Source organism: Sorex fumeus, unplaced genomic scaffold (genome assembly GCF_029834395.1).
Source record: "Sorex fumeus unplaced genomic scaffold, SorFum_2.1 ptg000039l, whole genome shotgun sequence".
Classification (NCBI taxonomy): Eukaryota; Metazoa; Chordata; class Mammalia; order Eulipotyphla; family Soricidae; genus Sorex; species Sorex fumeus.
This window is the reverse complement of record NW_026606096.1, coordinates 26,498,451-26,521,849: the sequence shown is the minus strand read 5'-3', so window position 1 is coordinate 26,521,849 and position 23,399 is coordinate 26,498,451. Positions and strand designations below refer to the sequence as shown.

The window sequence follows — 23,399 nt, the reverse complement described above, 5'->3', positions numbered from 1 at the left end:
TGGCTCAAGCCCTTAAGCAGGCAAGGCGTATACCTTTTAATTTTGGGCCACCCCGAACTGTGCTCAGTACTTATTCCTGGCTCTGCCCTCAGGGATCACTCCAGGTGGTGTTGGGGGACCATATGGGATGCCTGGAATCGAACTGGGTTGGCCGCATTCAGGGCAAACTCGTTACCTGCTGTGCTCTCTCTCTCACCCCAGACTCCTCTTCTTCCTCTTCCTCCCCCTCTTCGTCCCTACCCGCTCATACACCTCTTCTCTCTCTCTCTCTCTCTCTCTCTCTCTCTCTCTCTCTCTCTCTCTCGATGGTTGCATAAACTCCTTCCTGTTCTGGCCAGTGAGCTACAGGGCGCAGACATTCATGCCTCGGCAGCCACCTGAGTAATGGGGAGGCGAGTGTGAGGGTCTGGGAGCCCCAGGCTGCCCTGGGAGCCCTCCATGATTCATGTTGGGGTGCCATGGCATGGGGGCTGTGGTCTCTGAGCTATTCCTGACCTGCTCCCGGCCAGCCGTGGAGAAGGTCCTTTCCATGTCATTGCGCGTTTAGAGAAACTCAGTCTCCATAAACACGGCCCCTGTGCTGAGCTGCGCATTTGTTTTTCTTGTACATTCTTAGGGGATAAATTCGCAGTGCAGGAAATTGTCTAAGTCTGTCTGAAGCACATGGGGCACATTCCTCCACGTTTACTGCCGGAGGAGCTTGGAGCCCCGTCTACAGACTACATGCGAACGCTCGCCGTAACTGGTTTCCTTTTTCAGAAAAGCAGGGCTTGTTTTTTTTTTTCTTTTTAGAAAAAGAAGTTATGGCTATGACAGAAACATAAAGAAGTGTGTGTGTGTGTGTGTGTGTGCGCGTGCGCGCACATACGCGCATTTGTGTGCGTGCATGCATGCACATGTATGCCTGTGTGTGCACGTGTGCGCAGGCAGGAGTGGGGGGCCTCTAGCCAAAATGAGCCACTTTGAGGTTTTCCTGTATGGCTTTGTTTCTGTGCAGATGTTTTTTTTTGTTTTTGTTTTTTAATTTTTATTAGTGAGACACCATGAGGTACAGTTTTAGACAATGTGATACCATTTCACACCACAGAGACTGGCCAACATCCACAAGAACAAAAGCAACCGGTGCTGGCGCGGATGTGGCGAGAAAGGGACCCTCCTCCACCGCTGGTGGGAGTGCTGACTGGTTCAGTCCTTTTGGAAAACAGTATGGACGATTCTCCAAAAATTAAAAATTGAGCTCCCATTTGACCCAGCTATGCCACTCCTGGAAATATATCCCAGAGAGGCAAAAAAAGTATAGTCGAAGTGACATCTGCACTTGTTTGTTCATTGCAGCACTCTTTACAATGGCCAGAATCTGGAAATAACCTGAGTGCCCGAGAACAGATGACTGGTTAAAGAAACTTTGGTACATCTACACAATGTGCAGATTTTTTTCACCGTGGACTCATTACTGCGCTGCATGTGGCTCCTACAAGGCCTGCCTTTTTGGTCCTGTTGGGGACAAACAGGGTCCTGAGCCTTGCAGGGTGGGGGACCCTTAGCATTCCGGCACTTAACTCTGCCAGCCCCTGAGCTGACCCCTGCAGTTGGACAGCAGCATGCTTTGCGATTTTTTAAACATTTCACAGAAAGCCCGAGGGAGAGCTCGCTTATTCTCCCACCTTCAGAATGGCCAGGGTGGTCCGGGACACCAAGTTCTAGAAACAGATGGACGCGTGTGGGCTGTGCGGGGCTCCTGACACTGTTGCCTGCGAGTGTCTGTGCCGTGCCTGGAGTGGGTTTCCATGCACAGGGCAGGTGGGCGCCCGGGTCTTGTCTGTGTGCAGAATCTCCCTCTCCCCCGCCCTCCCTCCTTTTGGTTTGCAATACAGGTACTCAGAGGTTATCGTGTTTGTTCCTTGATCTACTTTGAGCACGCAGTTCTTATCCAGAGTGATTATTTTCAACTATCATTATCATAGTGATCTCTTCTCTGTCCTGACCGCCTTCCCTTCTCTCTGCCCCCACCACCCCCCTTCCCGGACTACTTGTGGCAAGTTTCCAATCATGGACCAGTTCTCCTGGCTCCTTTTTCTACTATCCTTGGGTATTAGTCTCATACTAAGTTTTTTCTATAGCTCACAAATGAGTGCAGTCGTTCTGTGTCTGTCACTGTTCCTCTGACGTGTTTCACTCAACATGATACTCTCCATGTCCATCCATTTATAAGCGGATTTCATGACTTGATTTTTCCTGGTGGCTGCATAGTATTCCATAGTGCAGGTGTACTGTAGGTTCTTTATCCAGTTATCTGTTCTTGGGCACTCGGGTTGTTTCCAGATTCTGGCTTTTGTGAATATGGTGCTGCAATGAACATAGAAGTGCAGATGTTTTTTCTGCTGTGTATTTTAGCACATTCTGGTGGTCTAGTGATTAGGATTTGACACTCTCTCTCCTACACATGTGCCTTTCCAAAGCAAAATGGGAGGATGAGCTACAGGTTGGTCTGCTAGTGGCCTTTCCTAAAAGACAGGCTTAATTCAGGACTTTGGATGGACTGTTTGTGGTTCGGAACCTTCCATATTGCTCCAGGAGTTGACATTTCCAATTCTTTACCCTCCTTTCTGCAGAATTCTTTTGGGGGGCAGGGGATGGGTGGTTGGGGGCCATGCCCAGTGGTGTTCAAGGCTGACTCCTGGCTCTGTGCTCAGGGATCACTCCTGGTGGTGTGGGAAGACCATAGGTGGTAGCGGGGATTGAACCTGGCTCAGCCGTAGACTAGGCAGGTTCTTCCCCCGTCCTCTCCCTCTGGCCTTGGACTTGCTTTCTCCTGTCCTGTAATGATGTGTGTGAAACTGTGCGTGTGCAGTGCGTGTCAGCATGTGTCCAGCGTGTCTCCCTTACGGCAGCATGGTGGAAAGAAGCACGAGTCAGTCCCAGGAGACTAAAAGCAGGAGCTTCTGGAAGTTTTAAAGTTCCGGGGGGTCCCCCAGTCCCACCGCAAGGCCTGTTACCAGCATGTGTCCAGCATCAGAAAAGGGGCAAGGGGCTGGCAGAGGCATCCTGGTGCGAGCCTCACATACAACCAGTCCTGCTTTTGTTCGGCACCAGATGGTCCCGCGGTCTTCACTGAGTTACAGCCCTGGAGGCCCCCCAAGCACTGCAGGGTGACTTGGGTGGTCCCTTCAGGTATCTCGTTCTCAGACCCTCGCATTGAACTGCCAGCTCATTTGCCCAAGTGTCACTAGGAGGGAGGAACCCCTTAAGTACATAAAAATAGTAAGCAAGGAAAAGACAACATTTCCCGCCCAGATAAAAAGAAAAATACGTACAATATTACATATAACTAGTTTCTATATCCACGTCTATTATGACTCTCGTAAGTATATGCAATATGTACATACTTGAACTAGCATCAGAACCACAGTGAAGGCAGGAAGGGAGGTTGGGCCTCACCAGGCGGTGCTCAGGGCTCATCCTGGCTCTGTGCTCCGGGCTCACTCCTGGCAGTGCCCAGGGCCCGTTTCCGGTGCTGGAATCAAGCTGGGGTTGTTGTCCTTGCGCAAGGCAAGCTCCTTACCCCTTTCCTATCTTTTCAGCCCCTTCAGAACCACATATTATAAAAGACCAAGCATACTCTTGATTTACTCAAAAATCTTGGAACTAGTTTGGCATCTTCTATGGCAGTTTGGCTGTTTTCCTAATGTTCAGCCATGAGCAGTGAAGACACAGAGACACCGTGACTCGTGGGCGAGTCCCTCCTGCCCTCTCCTTGGCATCTCCTTGGAGTCACAGGTGTCACGTACAGGGGACAAGGGCCGGAGGATATTTCACCACTGATGTTGACAGCAGGCAGATCACACAGGTCACTAACCTCACTAACCAGTGCTTGGCTCTTAGGGATTTTCTAAGCATCTCTTTGTCTTTCATTTTGGTGGCAGCTGAGGGAGGAAGAGGGAGATGGGAACGGAGACAAGTTAGGAAGGGAGGCTGGCACACCTCGGTTCACTGGGCGCAGAGGTGCGGTTTGTCTCCAGAAGTTTACAAAATGGAGTTGTTATTGTTATTTTTTGCTTGGTTTATTTTATTTTTATTTATTTTTTTGACTCATCAGTTTACACATTTAGTCAGCATCATCTTTTTTTTTTCTCCCTTTAGCAGGAAGATTCTTCCAGGAAGAAGAAGCTTCAGGAGAAAAAAGAAGGGAACTTACTAAGTTTAAACTGTAATAAAAATCGAATGTGCAGAAAAAACAAGAGAAGAGGCACTCCTCAGCTCTTAAGGTGTGTCCGTTTTACATCTCCTTTTGGTTTTTCTCACTCTGTCACTGTCACTGTCCTCCCGTTGTTCATCGATTTGCTCCAGCGGGCCCAGTAACGTCTCCATTGTGACAATTGTTACTGCGTTTGGCATATCGACTACATCACGGGCAGCTTGCCAGGCTTTGCCGTGTGGGCGAGATACTCTCGGTAGCTTGGCCAGGCTCTCCGAGAGGGGCAGAGGAATCGAACTCGAGTTGGCCATGTTGGCCGCTTGCAAGGCAAACGCCCTGCCTGCTGTGCTACCGCTCCAATTCTTTCTCACTCTACTTTTATATTTCACAGTTCTCTTTGAGTCGTTTATGTTGGCTGCAGAGAACATGGGGGCGTGAAGTATACGTTTTGAGATGAAAATATGTTCTCAAAAAACATATGCTCTGTTGATGTTTTGTTTAAAAAGTCATTAAAACTTGGGCCAGAGAGATAGTACAGTGGGTGAGGCACTTGCCTTGCATGTGACCGTCCCAGGTTTGATCCCAGGCACCCCAGATGGTCCCCCAAGCACCCCCAGGAGTAATTTCTGAGTGCAGCAGAGCCAGGAGTACCTCCTGAGCATTGCTGGGTGCCACCCCCAACCCCAAAAAAGTCCTAAAAGGTACCACATGGAAACTGATTTACTTTATGAGATGCCAGAAATCAGGGGGATTCAGGGAAAGCACCCCAACATGCAGGAGCGATCATGCAGGATTTCCTGTAGAAACAAAAGAGCACGTGGTGGCCACTGTTGTCTCAGGACAGAACAGCTTACAGGCGGCTGCGCCAGAATCCGGTTCTACCCCAGCACCAGGGAAACCACGCGCCTGCGGGCCTTGGGCTCTGGTCCCGAACTTGCCCCTTGACCTGGAGTGACTGTGTAGCGTGGGATTCCTCCCCCAGGACACCCTGAAGATAAGTGACATGTGCTCAGAGGAGGCTGCATCTTCTCCATCACCCTCCCTGCCTGGCTCGTCCTGCTCTCCAGGCCTGAGGGCAGGAGTCTCTGGATCGAAGAGCCCGTACTCCCCCGTGCCGCTCTCCAAGACCTGACGCATGTTTTTTGTGGCTCTTGCAGGCCTGCGGAACCCGGCGAGTCGAAGCTGGGGGGCGGTGAACTCAGAAGGTGCGAGCCGAGCAGTGCCAGCCGCGAGCAGAACTGGGCCGCGCCGGAGAGCTCGGGAGAGGCGGGGAAAGCAGGTGCCCAGCCGGGTGGCGGCCAGCCCGGGGTGCAGGGGGAGGCAGGTACGAGCAGCCCTGGCCGGCCACACGGCTCACTCGGGGCCGGGGCGGGGGGAGGGGAGGAGTACCGGGAAAGCAAAGGTCCTGCTGAACCCGGGGGCCTCTAGTGACCCCCCTCAACCTGTCAACCGCATCGTCAGTGTCCCCACACTGAGGAGCAGGGAATAGTTGGCTGTAGGCTGGACTTGCGGAGAAGGAGAAGGGGATGCCAGGTGGGGAGAATGCCTCTGCACCTCAGGCACACATGAGCATCCCCACACCTAAGCACCCCCATACCTGAGCCACACCTGAGCCCCCCATACCTGAGTACCCCACACTTGAGCACCCACACCTACGCAACCCCTTATCTGAGCCACACCCGAGTGCTCCCATACTTGAGTCACACCTGAGCACCCCCACACGTGGGCGCCCCCACACCCGAGCCACACCTGAGCACCCCACACCTGAGCCAGGCTGTGGCCCCTCCCAGGAGCTGCTGGGTAACGTCCCTGGGAACAGGCAGCGCTTCCCCCATGCTCGGTCCAGAACAGGGGGTCTGGCATGGGAGGCTTAGGCGTTGGCAGTTACCCTGGGGCGTGGGGGTCGGGGTGGGGCTTCCTCATCCTCCAGCCCCATCTCTACTCGCTCCATCCCACTCTCACGGGGAGCCTCAGCGGAGACCTCGAGTCTCCCCTCCCGGGGACAGCCCCAAGGCTGGGGCTTGTGTTTCCCCTCCAGAGCTGCTTTTCGGTTGTGAGTATATGAACAGGACGAATTGCCTGAGTCCCGGGGGTGTAGGCGGAGACCCCGTTCCTGCGGTTTCTCAGTCTCCCTCACCGCCTTTCAGTGGACTTCCGGCTTCTGGATAGAATTGGGGGGAGGGCCTAGGCGGGGGGATCCCCATCTTCCTCACCATCTCTCCTCTTGGGAGCACCCCTGGGGCTGAGTGCGGAGCCCTGGATTCCATCCCCGGCCCCCCAGGGGTCCCCAGGCACCTCCAAGAGGAGCCTTCGAGCACTGCCGGGTGGGACCCCCCCCATTTCTGTGACTGTTGTGTGGACGGCGTCATGTTGAAAGGGGGCCCTGGGCCGGGACTCAGCTGTGCTCCCTCCGCAGATGGCGGCCCCCCGCTGCAGCCGTGCCCCGAGAAGGCCTGCTCAGACTCTGGCTCCGACTGTGGCAGCGCCTCGGGCAGCGCCTCGGGCAGCGTGCGGGCCAGCCGGGGCAGCTGGGGCAGCTGGAGCAGCAACAGCAGCTCTGACGGCGACAAGAAGGCCCCCGCGGGAGGCGGCGCGCCACACCTCCTGCCTGCTGGTGAGTGTCCAAGGCCCCTGCCCTGCCCCGGGAGCTCCGGGGGGATGAATGTTTCTTTTGCTTTGGGTTTCCCCCACTTCCTTCCCTATCCCTCTCCTCCATCCTTCATCATCCTTTTATACTCTTGGTGAAACAGTTCCAAGTATGTGCGTCTTCTCACGTGTCCTCGTTTTATTATTGGGATAAAATATATGCAACGCAAGTGTTCACTGTTTATTAGCACTGTAGCACTGTCCTCCCGTTGTTCATCGATTTGCTGGAACGGGCACCAGTAACTTCTCCATTGTGAGACTTGTTGTCACTGTTCTTGGCATATCAAATATGCCATGGGGAGCTTGCCAGGCTCTGCTGTGTGGGCAGGATACTCTCGGTAGCTTGCTGGGCTCTCTGAAAGAAATAGAGGAGTCGAACCCAGGTTGGCCGTATGCAAGGCAAACGGCCTACCCTCTGTGCTATCGCTTTAGCTATTATTATTATTATTGCTATTATTCTAAGCGTGTCCCCTTTATCGTGAGGACCAGGTGGCAGTGCCACTCGGTGGGAGTAAGGTGCTGGAGTTGTGTTACGATTGTTTCCGTGCACCTTTTTGTCGTGGTACTCACCCATACTTGGTAACGGTGCACTGGGAATCACATTTGGTTGTGACACCCAGGAGCCCGCACAGCAGTGAACCCCAAGGGTCACACCAAACTCTCTGCCATGCGTGCTGGCTGAGCTTTCTCACGCAGCCCACCATTTGGGTCACACACGTGGGGACAAAACTGTGCTTTACGCAGGAGGAACAGAGGCAGACATTCGGGGTGGGGTGGGGGATGTGTCCAGGGAACATGGGTACTTACTGCTCAGCTGGAAAGAAAAAAAACAAGTCAAGAATCTCACGTTCCATTACGACTTGGAGCACAAAGGTGTCACGCTAAGCAGAATAAATGAGGAGAAAGATTAAGTGCCAGATGGACTCAGGCGGAGTGTAGAAACGGGAGGGACGAGGCAAAAGCAGGAGAGGCCAACCCTGCCCCTCCGCAGAGCTGAGCTGACCAGGTGGGGTCGGGCTTGGGCAGGCAGCAGCGCGAGGGAAGGGTCAGACAGAAGGATAAGACTGGGGTGAAGTATATTGGCACGATGGTGGCGGGCGTGCTGCCAGAGACATTGTCCCTACAGCATGACTATGAATCCTGTCCTCACTTCTTTTACGTCCATGAAAAAAATCTTAAAACACTGTGTGTGTGTGTGTGTGTGTGTGTGTGTGTGTGTGTGTGTGTGTGTGTGTGTGTGTGATTCCCCCTTTCTCTCCCCGTGAGCTCTATGGCCCTGGCAAGCACGTGTGTGAGTCCCGGAGCACCAAAACTGGTGTGTGGGAGCACCACAGCCAAGTGTGGAAGTATGTGACCTCTGTCCTCGGTGGTGGGAACTGGGCTTGTGACCCCCGCCCCCCGTTGTGGCAGTTGCCACCAAAGGGAAAGGAAGGGGGAGGAAGCAAAAACTGGTCGGGATACGGCAGAGCAAGGGCCTGGCCTGTGTGAGCCCCTGGGTTTGCCCCCAGCACCCGAGTCCCACCAGGAGGGCTCGGGTGCAGTGACACCGAGTGGCTGGCTTGATGATTCACCTGCTGACGCTTCGTTTTAAAACTGTGCAGGAGACAGTGGCTCGCCCAGCGACTTCGCCCCGGAAGCTCCCATCTCCTTGTCCCTCTCTCATGACGCCGGTGACGCCACGTGAGTCTCTCAGCCCCCCAGCTCTGCCGCTAGGTCACTGGACGCGCTGCAGTGTCCATCTCCTTGACTCTATGGGCAGTCAGAAGTGAGGAGGGGAGAGGGAGAGAGAGAGAGGGAGAGAGCACAGGAGTGAGTGGAAGGGGATTGTGCCAGACTCGAGGGCCTGCCCTGTCACGTCTGCACAGCTGGACAGCGGTCTCTGGGCCTTCCCGGCCCTTTGGCAGACACTCTTGTTCCTCGGAGCAGGAAAAAGTCACCGTCACTGACTCCGACAGGAAGCAGAGAGAGCACAGCTGATGTCGGCAGATGGTGGGGTGGGTGAGCCGCGGAGGGACAGTTTGAGGTGGGCACAGGGACAGTTTCTCGGGCTCCAACTGCATCCCGAGTGCCCAGGAGGTAGTTTGTCAAGGACCCTTCTCTTGAGGATGTGGATGGTTCAGTCTGGACCTTTTGTATTTGGGGGAGGGGGGAGGAGGGTTCAGGAAAATGAGGGGTTGAGGGGGACTGCCAGCTGGTGGTGGACACATCCCAAACGGTCAGAACCAGAGTGGACATTTCTGTCTCTATTAAAATGGGGCTGTGCTGGATCTCAGGGACTTATAATTGCTCTAGACCTTCGTGTCGGGGCTAGAATTCAGGCGCTGAGGCCGTCCCACTCCCTTGCAGTTTTACTCTTACTTTGAGGTCACTCATTGTCTCCTCCTTCCCTCCCTCTCTCCCTCTCTCCCCAGAGACGTGGACAGTTTCCCGCAGTACACAGAGCCCCCGTGTCCCAGCCTTCCTGCCGGGCCTGCAGGTGTGGAAGAAGACAAAGGTGAGCACATCCCCCCGTTTCCCGGTGCAGCTGGGGCGGTGGAAGGGCGCTCAGAGAGACTCGGGTGTGGAGACTGCTGGACCTACACCTCAGAGCACTGTCCTTGTTGTGGAGGCCCTGGTGCAATGTGCTGTTTCTTGATAGAGGACTGGCAGGCGTGTGTGGTATGTCTGAAAACATGCCCAGGGCATGGGGCACTGCTGAGGGGCTTGGGGCAGGTTAGAAGGAAGCCCTTCACCCACCCAGGGTTCCTGGTGGGGGAATTAGCTCCTGCCCCTTCCTTCTCCATCCATCCATCCATCCATCCATCCATCCATCCAGAGGGCAGAGTCAGAAGTGAGGAGGGGAGAGAGAGTAAAAGAGAGAGAGAGGAGAAGAGAGCGAGAAGAGAATTGGAATAAACAACAGTTGATACCGACCAGCCTGGCCCTCGTTCCTTGCTTCACCTACCTATCGCCATCAGCCTCCTGGGGGTGTGGGGGAAGCGGCCGAGACCACCAAATGGAGGCAGCAGGCAAGAGAGATAGAGCACCGGCCTTTTGAAAACACACAGTTAGAGAACTGGTTGGGGAAGTAGTTCTGTGCTGTGGCCCCAGCTGGAACCTTGGAACCACGTGGCCAGCCCTGGGCAGTCCCTGGGGTAAGACTGGACATCCTAGCACCACCAGGTGTGGTCCAGAGAGCCCCCTGCAGCTCCAGCTAGAGCAGCACTGCCTGTGGGAGTAGAGATTAACATGTTGAAGCATTGCCAGGTGTGACACCCCCCCTACACACACACACACACCCCGCCCCCGGCACTGCTTGGGAGTCCTCTGTAAATGAATAAATCACTCTTTTCCTCACTGCACTGATTTCCCCCTGCTGTGCCCTGCTCTGCTCTGCTCTGCTTCTTTGGTCTATTTAAATTTGAACTCTATGCCGCTGTGTCTGGGGTTAACTGGGGCTTTGCTGAAAAGTGGGTGGAGGGGGGTGGCATGCTACAAGAGCTAGATCCCTGCAGTCCACGTCACAAGGCAGGTGTGCCTGGTGAGGGGAAGTCAGAACTGTAGTGGGGGAGAAAATACACCAAAGGGGCCAGGATGGGGACCTAGCGGCACCCGTGTCTGGTGTTATCAGCTCTGATTTCTGGAAGGAGGGAAGAGATGTCAAACCCAGTGGGCAGATCACGCAGGAAGGGCAAAGGTGGACTGAGGGGGTCTGTGCTCTTCCTTAGGACTCTACCCACCCGGAGACCTCTGGCCTGCCCAGCCGGTGTGTGTGACGAGCGGCTTCAACTGTACCCTGGAGAGTGGCGTACCCGGAGTGCTTCAGGGCCCTGCCCCCGTTCCCGCCAGGTACTCACAGGGACCCTCCCACTCCCCACCAGGCTCCACCCTGCCTCACCCAGTGCCCCGCCCACCCCGCGGGCTCCTACTTCCTCTTTCCACCACACCCAAGGCTCCACCCACTTCCCAGCGGGCTCCGCCCCTTTCCAATCCCCAGGAAATTTCAGTCCAGTATTGCAGAAAAATGAGAGATGGAGCTAGCTTCCCCAGAAGGGAAACTGTCTCTGCAGGCGGTTCACATCCACATTTGAACGCTTTGGTGTCTTAGAAGCCTTATTAAAGGCCACATTGAACACCGTCTCTAGTTTCTATTCTCCAGATTTTTATTTTTTCATGAAGTCTGAGTACGTTGGAAAGATCATCTCCCACAAGTCTCAGTCGGCTGGGTAGTGATTTCCTGAGGTGGATGTTGACCTCTGCGGGGGCCATGTGGTTATTTTTCTGGGGGCTGGGGTTGAGTTTTCAGGGTGCATGCTGCGGCTTCTGGGAGCCACCCAATAGGCTTCGTGGCACCTGATCTGCCTCTGGTTAGACTTACAGTGTGCTGAAAGAGGGACTGAGGTTCCAGCCAGTCAGCCACCAACAGAGGTTGTCACTGGCCATGACAGAGACCTTGGGAAGTTCTTCCTCCAAAGTTCAGAGCGAGTCTTTTGTTTCCAGTGCAGAGCAGTTAGTGATGGCTGGGGTGCTGGGCCCTTGAGTCATTTCCTTCTTGATCTGTTGACATCCTGTTTCTGCAATGAGACTTTTTTTTTTGTTTTTGTAGTGGTTTCATTGACTGGAATGCAGCTTGCGAAGGCCAGTTTCCCAATATGTACTGTCCATTGGACTTGAACGATTACAATGCTTTTCCAGAAGGTAAAAGCGGTTCGAGCGATCCCAGTATCATTCTCTTGTTCTCAGAAAGTTAAAACTGAAGAGTGTGGTCCTGAGCCACTAGGCAGAAGGGTGTGGTGACCAGGAGGCCCATCGGTGCCTTTCCAGGGGTCCCCTGCCATGCAGCCCACCAACTGTTACTGTGTGGCTTTAGGACACTCTAAACCTAGCACCTGTGCATTTCTGCAAGTACTGTATTTCACCACATAATTGTCACCAATGAATGCATCATGAACAGATGCTTGTATTTTAGATTATGCATTGGGAGGCTGAGGGTTTCATTGTTCACTATTCTTTTAAGGCAGGCAAACCCCATGCAAGGAAGGTTTGCCTCCTCAGCATGCTTTTTGCCTCCTTAAATCCCAGGGGATGCTGCAGAAGGACAGGAAAGAGTTTGAAGGGGAAATTGTGGAAAGTTGTTGATGCCTGGATTCAGGTGTCTGTAATATAAGATAGAAGGGTAATTTTTTTTTTTGTTTGTTTGTTTTAAGAATGCTATATTGTTTATTTATTTAGTCACCGTGGGAAAAGTTACAAAGCTTTCAGGTTTAAGTCTTGGTCATGCAATCATCAAACACATTTCCCTTCACCAGTACTTATTTTTCACCGAGAAGAACCCCAATATACCCCCCTCCCAACCCTCCCAATGCCTGTGAGGCAGATGAATTCTACTTAACACTCTATCTACTTTGATTAGATTCATTGTTTCGACAAAAGATGCACCATTAAGTTTTGTCTTTTTTTTTTTTAACTGATAAGTGGGAAAATGTTTTCATCAGACGTTAGAGTCTGATCACGATTTCTCACTGTTAAGCCACCTTTCCAGGGAAGCCTTTTCCATTTGATTTGACTTAACGTGGACTGTGACGTATGCAGTGCTGCGTGCTATCCACGGTGGGGAGGTGGGGTGAGGCACTGTCTGCTTATTACCTAAGAAAGCACAGTGTTTTCCTGTTGCTTCTGTCAGCCTGTAATGGCAAATGTGCAGTTGGTGAGGGTGACCCGGCAGAAGCATCTGTAGGAGCATTTCTGGCTGTTACGGAATCTTGGTGCATTCTGTGTATTTGCTGGGAAACTTTTTTTTTTAAATAAATGTTTAGAGGTTTATTTATTTATTTTGCTTTTTTTGGGGGGTCACATTCGGCAATACACAGAGGTTACTCCTGGCTCATGCACTCAGGAATTACTCCTGGCAGTGGTCGTAGGACCATATGGGATGCTGGGAATCGAACCTGGGTCGGCCGTGTGCAAGGCAAATGCCCTACCCTCTGTGCTATCGCTCCAGCCCCGGGAAACTTTAAAAAAAAAAAAGTAATAATATTAAATCACCATGAGGTACAATGATAAAGCTTTCATGATTGAGTTTCAGTCATACAGGGATCCATCACCCATCCCTCCAACAGTGCACATTTTCCATCACCAATGTCCCCAGTATCTCTCCCACCACCCTCACCCCACCCCCTGCCTCTATGGCAAACATTTTCCTTCTTCCTCTCTACTTTGAGCATTATGGTTTACAATACAGATCCTAAGAAGCCCTCGTGTTTGGTCCTTTGTCTACTTTCTCTGCTGGGAATCTTTTCCATCAAATGATCCACTCCAGAAAACAGTGCCCAGGAAGCTTCCTCCCTGAGGGCATCTCAGGGGTGCGGCACTGCCAGGGGACTTGGGGAGTAAGCGCTTCCTGCCTGTCTTTCACGAGAGCCGTTTGAAATTAATCGAGAGTTCAGTTCTTGCCCTCAAAACGGTGACTTATTTGATGTCTCTCCTGTCCTTGGTAGAAAACATGAATTACGCCAACAGCTTCCCCTGCCCAGCTGAGGTGCAGACCGACTTCATGGACCCCAGCTCACAGTCTACCTGGAACGCAACGCCCAGCTTGCCGGCCGCCTGGGGACATGCCGGTCTCATCAGCTCTCCGGTCAGTGCCACCCCCTGGGAGTGATAATCCCCCACCTGAGCGTGGCCCCTCCTAAATCGCACCCCCTCCCCTACACACACACACACACACACACACACACACCAGGAGCCATGCTTCTTACATACACACACACACACACACTAGGAGCCATGCTTCTTACACACACACACACACACACACACATCAGGAGCCATGCTTCTTACATACACACACACACACACACACACTAGGAGCCATGCTTCTTACACACACATACACATACACACACACACTAGGAGCCATGCTTCTTACACACACACACACACATATGGAGCCATGCTTCTTACACACACACACACACACACACACCAGGAGCCATGCTTCTTACATACACACACACACACACACACACTAGGAGCCATGCTTCTTACACACACACACACACACACACACATATGGAGCCATGCTTCTTACACACACACACACACACACCAGGAGCCATGCTTCTTACACACACACACACACACACACACACACACACACACCAGGAGCCGCGCTTCTTTCTGGGGCTTCTTTCACCAGGGCTCACTGAGCTGAGCTGGTTTCTCATGAACCCCAGTCAGCCCCCTCCCTCCCCGGGAATGTGACTCAGACACGGGCTGTCCTGCAATCCCTGGGACTGGGAGCCCCTCGGTGGCAGTGGTGTCAGTTACCCTGTTGAGCTACCCCTGTGTCAGTTGCCCCTGTGAGAAGAGATGAAATCAGAGGCCTGGGAGTTTGCTCAGGGGCCAGGGAGCATTTGGAGGGGTACACAGATCACGCCGCTGAACTTTGGAGTGCTGGGCCCATCCCGGATGCGAGAGAATCTTAATCCAGTTAGATGAGGTTTTCCCAGCTCTGTTGTTGGAGAACCAATTTTTTGTTTCTGTTTGTTTGTCGTCCCTCCCACCCCCCCAGTGCTCAGGACTTATTCCTGTTCTTGGCAGGACTCGAGGAACCATAGTGGTTCCTGGGATCGCACCCTGGGGTGGCAGCGTTCAGGGCAAGTGCCTTACCCCGCTGTAGTATCACTCTGGTCCCTAGAGAAAAAGTTTTGAATTACTGCAACCTGCAAAGGTTGAGGAGAATTGTAAGAAGCCCGGGAATAGGGGCTCGAGACTACAGCGATGTCTGCAGGCACAGACGCGTCCGGCAGGCCTTGCTGAGACTGGCTTCTAACATTTCTTCTCCCGCCCCCGCCCCTCTGGCCCAGCAGCCCTACCTCACGAGCACCTGCAGCCTGTCTCCGATGTCGGGACTGTTCGGCTCCATCTGGGCCCCTCAGAGCGACGTGTACGAGAACTGCTGCCCGCTCAGCCCCGCCACGGAGCACTCCACACACATGGAGAACCAGGCGGTGATGTGCAAGGAGTACTACCCGGGGTTCAACCCGTTCCGCGCCTCCATGAACCTGGACATATGGACTACCCCGGCCAACAGGAACCCCAGCTTCCCGCTGTCCAGGGACCCGAGCTACTGTGGGAACGTGTGAACAGAATTGGGTTTTTAAACAATGTGAATAAAGAGGCTTGTGTTTTGGTTACTAGCGTACACGGATTGTTGACATAGATACGACCTGGGTGGATATTTTGGCACTTTTATATGAGAATAAATCCTTGTTTTTTTTTTTTTTTTAAATGAAAATCACCTGGGTGCTTATGATGCTGATTTTCTTTTTTTTTAATCAACCTTACACCGTTGGTAGAAGTGAAGCCTCCCTTTGTTGTGATTCAGGTAAGGTGGAGGGGTGTTGAGAGCACGTTCCGCAGGTGAGCACTGCTTTGCACGCAGGAGGCCAGGCTGGCTTCTGTAGCAGACATGGGTAGCAGACATGGCGGGGCTTCCCAGGCATGACTGGGAGTGGCCCTAATTGCAGACACAACCCAGAAAGGGGATGGACCAGGTACCGGGTGTTTTCAGAAGGGACTTTGAGAAGGTAAGGCAGAGTGGCCCACAGTGCCCAGGAGTCCCAGGGAGCCGATGGAAGACAAAGTGGGCCCCACGGTGGGCCCCAACGTGCCGGACTCAGGAATGCCTGGTGAGGCAGCTGGATATGGGGTCACTTTCTTCATTGACGGTCACATGTGGGGAATGGGCACAGCCAGCTCCAGGAGGGTGGGTGCTTCCCAGACCTGGGGGAAGCAGAGAACCAGCTTGCCTGTCTACACTGGGAGAACTGGTTCTCTCCATCCTTTCACCCCAATCAGGCTAGTTACAGGGGGCCACACCGGCAGTCCGGAGACCCTAGGAAGTGCCTTGTTTCCCTTGGAGGCGCCATATTTCCTGCAGATAAAGCTGCTTGGGTGTTCACGAGTGCCAGTTTGGCTTTTGATTGCCCGTATGCCGGTGGCATTGTCTGGGTGTCTACACTCCGAAAGTCTTCTCTAACTCTTAATAAAAGTGCCGGGACTGGAGCAGTAGCACAGCGGGTACGGCATAGGCCTTGCATGCGGCCAACCCGGGTTCGATTCCCAACATCCCATATGGTCCCCTAAGTACCGCCAGGAGTAATTCCTGAGTGCAGAGCCAGGAGTAACCCCGTGCATCACTGGGTGTGACCCAAAAAGTAAATTTAAAAAGAAGTGCCTTGAGCTCTAACTAAATTGATGACTGAATAAATTTATAAAATTGTGCTTGCAGCAAAAGCCTCAGTACATCAGGTAGGGCACTTACCTTGCACACAGCCAACCCTGTTCCAATCCCTGGCACCCCGTGGAGTGATCCCTGAGCATAGAGGCAGGAGTAAGCCCTGAGCACAGCTGGGTGTGGCATAAAAGCCAAATAAATGAAATATAAGTGTTTTGTTTTTATGTCATGTTTCATCTTTACTGGGAATCCAGTAGGAGAGGTTTCTTTAAAGAGCATTGTGGATATTTTTTTTCTTTGCCATAGTGGGTGGGGCAGACTCGGACAAGAAGGGTAAGTACAGCTCAGGTGAGACTATCCTTCCTCCAGGACCATCCCCCCCTGGCAAGCCCAGCCTCTAAACAGCCACACCGGGCTGCTGTGAGTCTGTAGAAAATCTATTGTGTACCATCAAGTGGAGATACCAGGAAAGCTTTGTGCTAAGTGAAATAATTCCGCCACAAGGAAACGGGTACTGTATAATTGCACATACGTGAGAGAGTCATGGAGTGCTGGGGATTGAACCCGGGTTGGCTGCATGTAAACTCCCTGCTGTACTATTGCTCTAGCCGCTGACTGTGAGACTCCTTGTTTTGGGGCCACATCCGGCAGTGCTCAGGGCTTGCTCTTGGCTCTGCTCTCAGGGATCAGTACTGGCAGTTGGGGGAGGGGCCGAATGGGATGCTGGGGATCGAACCTAAGTTGGCCACGTGCCCGCTGGACGATGGCTCCAGACCGTGACTCTGAGATTCTGGAGGGTTCTGCGAACTAGGAAACACCATGCCTAACCTAAGGACAAACTGAAGGACCGGCGAAACCCTGAAGATGCGTGGCTGCCCCTGTGGTTGTGGGATGATGACTGTTAGCCGGCTTCCCGTGCCAGCCCCGAGGCCCTGCGATAGTGCAGGAAGCTCTGCGGCCATCACTCACTTCCTGAAGGGGAAATGTCGCGTGTGAGCAGCAGGAGAATTTTAATGCACTCCCGAGGGCCTAGGACACAACAGGTCACACCTTCTGTGACCAAGTCCTGAGGCTTAAAACACAACTCCTGTGTTTCCGTGAGTGGCAAGGCAGGCTTTCCCAGGAGTCCTGTCATTCTTGGAAAAGACAGTCAACAATGGCCCTTTGCTGGGCAAAGCCCAGAACTCAGTGTGTCTCTCCTCAGAAAAGGACAGGAAGAGCTACAGCCAGGCCTGCGGTACCCCCTGGAGGTCTCCTGAGACAAAGAGAACGTCTCTGGCATCTGAGGAAGTGTCCGCTCACTTCCTTTCCTCCTTTCGCTGTCACCTCCTCTTTCCCAGATGCTACATGTTCCCCTTTGGGAGGAGGACCCCCTTCCCCCACCCTCATCACCCCAAATACTTGTACTTCATGGTCGCAACAGAACTTTGAATGAGGCCTTCCCTTCCACTCCAAATAGCACCTCCGGGAGCTGGAGCACAGTGGGTAGGGTGTTTGCCTCGCACACGGCCGATCCAGGTTCGATTCCCAGTATCCCATACGGTCTCCCAAACACTGCCAGGAGTAATTCCTGAGTGCAAAACCAGGAGTATCCCCTGTGCATCGCCAGGTGTGACCCAAAAAAGCAAATGGCACCTCCACTTGGTCCTAAATGCTTTCCCCTTCTGAGAGAAACCTTTGATTGACCAGTAAGAAGATAATGGCGGTTCTTTAAATGGTTCCATTTCTTAGCACAGTGGCCTCTTATCAAAGGATTTATTAATCTAGTGGAAACTTTTTTTCCAATTAAAAATTTTTATTTTTAAATTAATTTTCATTTTATGAAGTATTTCACAGTATTTGATTGCATTTAATATTCAAACACCAATTCCACCACCATTACACCTTCCCACCACCACATTTCGGATGTTTCCATCCCGAATCCCAACTTCTGCCCCAAACCAGAACCAAAATAATATATTTTGTATTGTTTGTTAAGAGAAACTAGCGGGAACTTTCTTTAAGTGCACTTTCCAAGGAGAACTGTAGTTGGCTAGTAAATCCTTTCCTAGTCCTTTGGGGGAAAATCCCTCCTGGGAATGCCTCTCTCTGGGAGAGTGAAATGAGGCGGAGGTTCCGTGATCCTAAACACGATCTGTAGTTCAAAGCAGATCCTGCCTCTCCTTCGCCCTGTGAAGGTTTGGGGACTGTAATTGGGTCATTTCCTGGCAGTTGATTTAAGAGTTCAGAAGCAGATGCCTTTGAAAGGGGTTGGGAGGGGGTGGAAATCTACCCAGATGTCCACCCTCATTTGCCTTCATTTCCTCTCTGAATTCTCCTTTGTTGCCAACATGGCTTTGTAGCTCTGTGGTGTCAAGTTCCTCTGTCCACTGGGCTAGCGAAAGAGAAAATCCTCTTTCTTTTTTCACTTTTTATATCTTCTCATTCTTTGTCAATCCATTACCATTTTTTATATGCCTAATGTTTCATAAAAAGCAGCCTCGATTTTTTTTGGGGGGGGGGAGTCACACCCAGCGATGCTCAGGGGTTACTCCTGGCTCATGCAGTCAGGAATTACTCCTGGCGGTTCTCAGGGGACTGTATGGGATGCTGGGAATTGAACCCGGGTCAGCCACTTGCTAGGCAAACGCCCTACCTTCTATACTATTGCTCCAGTGCCCCAGCCTTGATTCTTGGTGCTTCATAAAATAAATGTAGAGAGAGAACAAAGGGGAATGCCCTGCCACAAAGGCAGGGGGGGGATAGAGGGGATGGGAGGGTGGGAGGGGTACTGAGATCAGTGGTAGTGGAGGATGGGCAGTGGTGGAGGGATGGGTACTCGATCATTGTATAATTGAAACCCAAGCACAAAAATTTGTAAGTCTACAACTGTACCTCAAGGTGTTTCACTAATAACATAAATAAATAAATGTGGACACTCCCTGGGCACTGCTATCAGAGCAGCATAGTCCAGAACTGTAAAATGTCAGACCCTAGTGCTCGCTTCGGCAGCACATATACTAAAATTGGAACGATACAGAGAAGATTAGCATGGCCCCTGCGCAAGGATGACACGCAAACTCGTGAAGCGTTCCATATTTTTTAACTATCTGACTTTCAGTATAAATACTTCCAGGGTCAATAAGTAAAATAGCAGAAATCCAAAACCAACATTTAATTCTTGAACCCAGCTGTAGAAAGCAAATCACGTCACAATGCTTTTTCAGCATGTCTGATTTGGGGGGGGGGGTAAACTCTAAATAATAGTGGTGAATCTTTTATTGAAACAATGAATCTAATCAAAGCAGATAGAGTGTTAACTAGAATTCATCTGCCCCACAGGGACTGGGAGGGGTGGGGGGTGGGGTTTTATTGGGGTTCTTCATGGTAAAAAAAAAGTATTGGTAAAGGGAAATGTGTTTGATATTTGCATGACTGAGACCTAAACCTGAAAGCTTTGTAACCTTTCCCACGGTGATTCAATAAATAAATTTAAAAAAAAATGTCAGACCCTAGCCGAAATGACACAAGTAGTGTGCTTGCCTTGCATGCTGTGGACCCAGATTTGATCCCTGGCATCCTGTATAGTCCCCTGAGCTCACCAGAAATGATCCCTGAATATAGACTCAGGAGTAAGTCCTGAGCCCACTGGATGTGGTCCAAAAATAAAAACCTGTGCTTCATGTGAATGCAAACGATGAGTGAAAAGTGCAATGATCCAGGAATGCCAATGATAGTCTCATGATGATGATGATGATGATAGCTAACCTTGAGCTCTTCCTGGATGCCAAGCATTCTGTGAGGGACTCTGAAGAGCCTCATTTTAATAAAAAGAAAAAGGAACTGTCATTGGAAAGTGTCCCATGCTTGAGCTATTACTAATCATCATTCAACTTCCTTCTTGGACGTAAAACTGCAAATGACATAATTTCAGACAAGGAAGTTTTTGCTTAAGAGTTTCCTGTGAGCTTATAGTACTTCAATGATGTCATGCACCTGAGCAACAATTGTCCAAAACTAGGAAAAAAAAAAAAGGTGCTTCTTCACATTTGAACTGAGAAATCTAGCATGATCATGAAGTTTAGGCCGTGGTCCACAGACGCTTGTGAGATGCAAGTGGGCTTGGAAATTGAAATGCCAATCTCAACTCTGTGATCGTTCCTGAGCCCTCTGCACTTTTTTAGTTTCAGATGCAGATAATAATTGCTTCATAGATGTGTTTTAGGACCAAATGATCATGCAACAGCAAGCAGAGATCCTCGCACAAGGCAGGGTCTCAGCAGGAGAAATCGCATCCTATCCTGCCATCCCCACCTGGGCTTTGACCTGCCCGCCTGTGTTGGCTGACTGCTCCATTTCACCCTTCTTTACTTTTCCCATCGTTTTTCTTAATTTACATATTGATTAAAAAACTCTTAGTAAGGGGGGCCGGAGTGATAGTACGGTGGGTAGGGTGTTTGCCTTGCACATGGCCGACCCAGGTTCAATCCCCAGCATCCCATATGGTCCCCTAGTATCACCAGGAGTAATTCCCGAGTGCAGAACCAGGAGTAACCCCTGAGCATTGCTGGGTGTGCCCCAAAAAGAAAAACAAACAAACAAAAACTCTTATTAAATCCTTACTACATGCAAGGTTCTGGGTAGGCATTGAGGATACGGTAGGGAGTGGAACCAGTTTTGGATTCCTGTTTAGGGCCTAGTGAGAGACAAGCCTGGCTTTTCAAGTGGGAGGCCAGTTGCAAACTGAGCTCAGTGCCCTGAAGTTGAAAGGAAGCATTTCTAGACCAAAAGAGAAAGGAAGCGGGGACCTGGAAGAACAGTGTGTATCTAAGAAAGACGTTATTTTATTTTTGACTGCTGGAATCTTTATTCTGTTCTGAAGCCAAATGCCAGCCTGGCTGCACTAGGGACCTGGAGGTCACAGGACTTAGGGAGGCTGCCTCCAATTCCCGTCTGTCCCGTCTGTCCCAGGGCCGGCCCCTGGCTCGGTGCAGAGAGGGATTCTGGCTCTGTGCCTTTTATTTATTTATTTTTGGCTTTTGGGTTCATGCCAGTTCTGGCAGAGGAACCCAGGCATGTGGGTCCCAGGGCTGAGGTCTCCAAGCCTACTTGGATTGGGACTGGGCCTTCTCCAACAAGACCCCCCATCTTCCAGTAGGTAGGCGTCATACCCATCAGCTGCTGCCAGAACCAGATTGGTCCCATCAACAGCCAAGATGCAGAGACTATAAAACCCAGCTCCTGGAAATGCGTGGCCACATTTGCGGCCGCGCAACATCTTATTATCTTATATTTTCCTTTGGAGAACCTGGCAGGTTACCAAAAGTATCCTGCCCGCATGGCAGAGTCTGGCAAATTTCCCGTGTCATACTCAATATGCCAAATACCAGTAACAGTGATGGGTCTCATTCTCCTAATCCTGAAAGAGCATTGAAATGGCTCTTTTAAAATCTCAGGGCTAGGACGAAGGAGACGTTACTGGTGCCTGCTCGAGGAAATCAATGAACAACAGGATACTTGTGATCTTGTGATCTTGGGTTCATGCCCGGTGATGCTCAGGGTTACTCATGGCTCTACACTCAGGAACTACTCCTGCTAGTACTCATATGGGATGCTGGAGATAGAACCCGGGTCGGCTACATGCAAGGCAAACGCCCTCCCCACTATCCTATTGCTCCAGCTCCACTGCTCTGTGCTTTGAGCTCGGCCCAGACCAGGCATGGGAAGCCGACCAAGCCTGCCTGAACCACCACGGGACGCGTTGCTTGGAGCCTAGGAGCAGCTCCTCTTGGGCTGCGTCTCCCGAGAGGGGGTTTTTCGGAGGAGGATACTTCTTCCCTTTTCTGTAAGGGGAAATCCAGTCACGGCCTGCCAGAGAAGCCGGATTTTCATGTGAGACTTAACCAGGCAAGTGCAAGGAGGGAAAATGAAGTACTTGGGGTCATGGAAGCCAAGGGAGGGAGTGTTTGAAGAAGGAGAGGAGAGGCTGGCACGGCGGGGACTCTGACAGGTCAGGAAACAGCTGGGGGTTAAAGCTGTCACAGAGGTCCCTCCGGCACTGATTAGAAAAGAGGGCAGAGAAGGGAAACCGGAAGAGAGTGAAGACCAAGCAAGGAGTGAAGAATCAGAAGCAGGAAGTGCAAATGGTTCGGTCTGAAGTTGGACTGTGGAAAGGAGAGAGAGAGAGAGTAGTTTGAGGGAGATTTTTGTTGTTTGGTTTTCAGTGCACATGGAAGAGACCTGAGCATGTGTTAGTATGGGCGGGGGGTGGAGGGAGGCGGAACCATCTGGAGTGACAGGAAACATGGGAATAGGATGAGCGAGAGGCGTTGGGGAGAGGTGAAGAGCAGCTGGTTCCTTGAGAGACAGGAGGGTGACCATCTTGACCACACAAGGCAGGGACTGATCATCCAGCACAAGAATCCCTCTTTCCACGGTAGCAGAAAGAGTGTGGGTAGAAGTGCAGAAGTGAGAAGTGGGGGAATACCTTGGGGGGGTGGTTACTTTCTCAGAATGCTAAAAGGTGGAGTTGTCCCTGAGAGGATGAAGGGAGGCAGAGCCCACCGACCCCTGGAAAAGCGCTGCAAAGCATAGCATAGTCTTGTGGGGAGCACAGGCTGGAGAGTCAGACAGATGACTGCTCTCTGCAGAAGCAGGAGGCTTGCAGCAAGCTTGGGAATTTGTCACAGAGGAGAAAACAGGAGCATAAAGGAGAAAGATGGTGGGGGACGGGTTGTAGAACTTCAACTGGGTACAGCTTCAGACATGTCGATCTCATTTATTGCTGGTGGGATGACGTGAAGCTTTCCGTATTTCACATGGTTTTAGAGTAAAGAAATAGTTTTTATCAAGGGGCAATGAAGACACACAGGGGCTATGGGGGCGGTTATGTCCCCTCCCCTCTGCGTGGACAGCATAGCGGGTGAGAGTGTCTGTGGAGATGCAAGAGTGTTATTGGAGTTTATGCTTTTTTTTTCTTTTTTGGGTCACACCCGGCAATGCACAGGGGTTACTCCTGGCTCTGCACTCAGGAATTACTCCTGGTGGTGCTCAGGGGACCATATGGGATGCTGGGAATCAAACCCAGGTAGGACGAATGCAAGGCAAATGCCCTACCCACTGTGCTATTGCTCCAGCCCCACTGGACCACTAAGTTTTGGTGTTTTTTTGTTTGTTTGGCAGTCTCCTGCCCCCGCGCCTGACTGTCCTCGCCGCCGGGGCCCCTTGGAGGGGAGCGGGTTGAGCTTTCCTCCCCGCCCCGACCAGGGCTCCAGCAGCCAAAGACATCCAGGACCAGCCACCACCATGCTGAGACCACTCTCCGCACACATGAAGGTACTGGCAGAGGGACAAAGTCAC

The 23,399-nt window shown here is 51.7% G+C and overlaps 1 protein-coding gene and 1 non-coding gene across 2 annotated transcripts in view; both read left to right on the top strand.

Moving 5' to 3' along the window:
* The window catches only part of TMEM131L (transmembrane 131 like), a 132,112-nt gene extending 117,007 nt beyond the window's left edge, over positions 1–15,105 (top strand). Inside the window, exons 27-35 of the mRNA XM_056118918.1 lie at positions 4,141–4,265; positions 5,353–5,519; positions 6,612–6,809; positions 8,446–8,521; positions 9,253–9,335; positions 10,549–10,669; positions 11,427–11,518; positions 13,318–13,457; positions 14,692–15,105. Of these exons, the coding sequence (XP_055974893.1) occupies positions 4,141–4,265; positions 5,353–5,519; positions 6,612–6,809; positions 8,446–8,521; positions 9,253–9,335; positions 10,549–10,669; positions 11,427–11,518; positions 13,318–13,457; positions 14,692–14,967 (1,278 nt within the window). The 3' untranslated portion in view covers positions 14,968–15,105. The remainder of the gene's footprint in view (positions 1–4,140; positions 4,266–5,352; positions 5,520–6,611; positions 6,810–8,445; positions 8,522–9,252; positions 9,336–10,548; positions 10,670–11,426; positions 11,519–13,317; positions 13,458–14,691) is intronic.
* A 3,931-nt stretch (positions 15,106–19,036) lies between these two features.
* On the top strand, positions 19,037–19,143 carry LOC130028476 (U6 spliceosomal RNA). Its single transcript, XR_008793202.1, has one exon. It is a non-coding gene; the product is annotated as a U6 spliceosomal RNA (small nuclear RNA).
* The last annotated feature ends 4,256 nt before the right edge of the window (positions 19,144–23,399 follow it).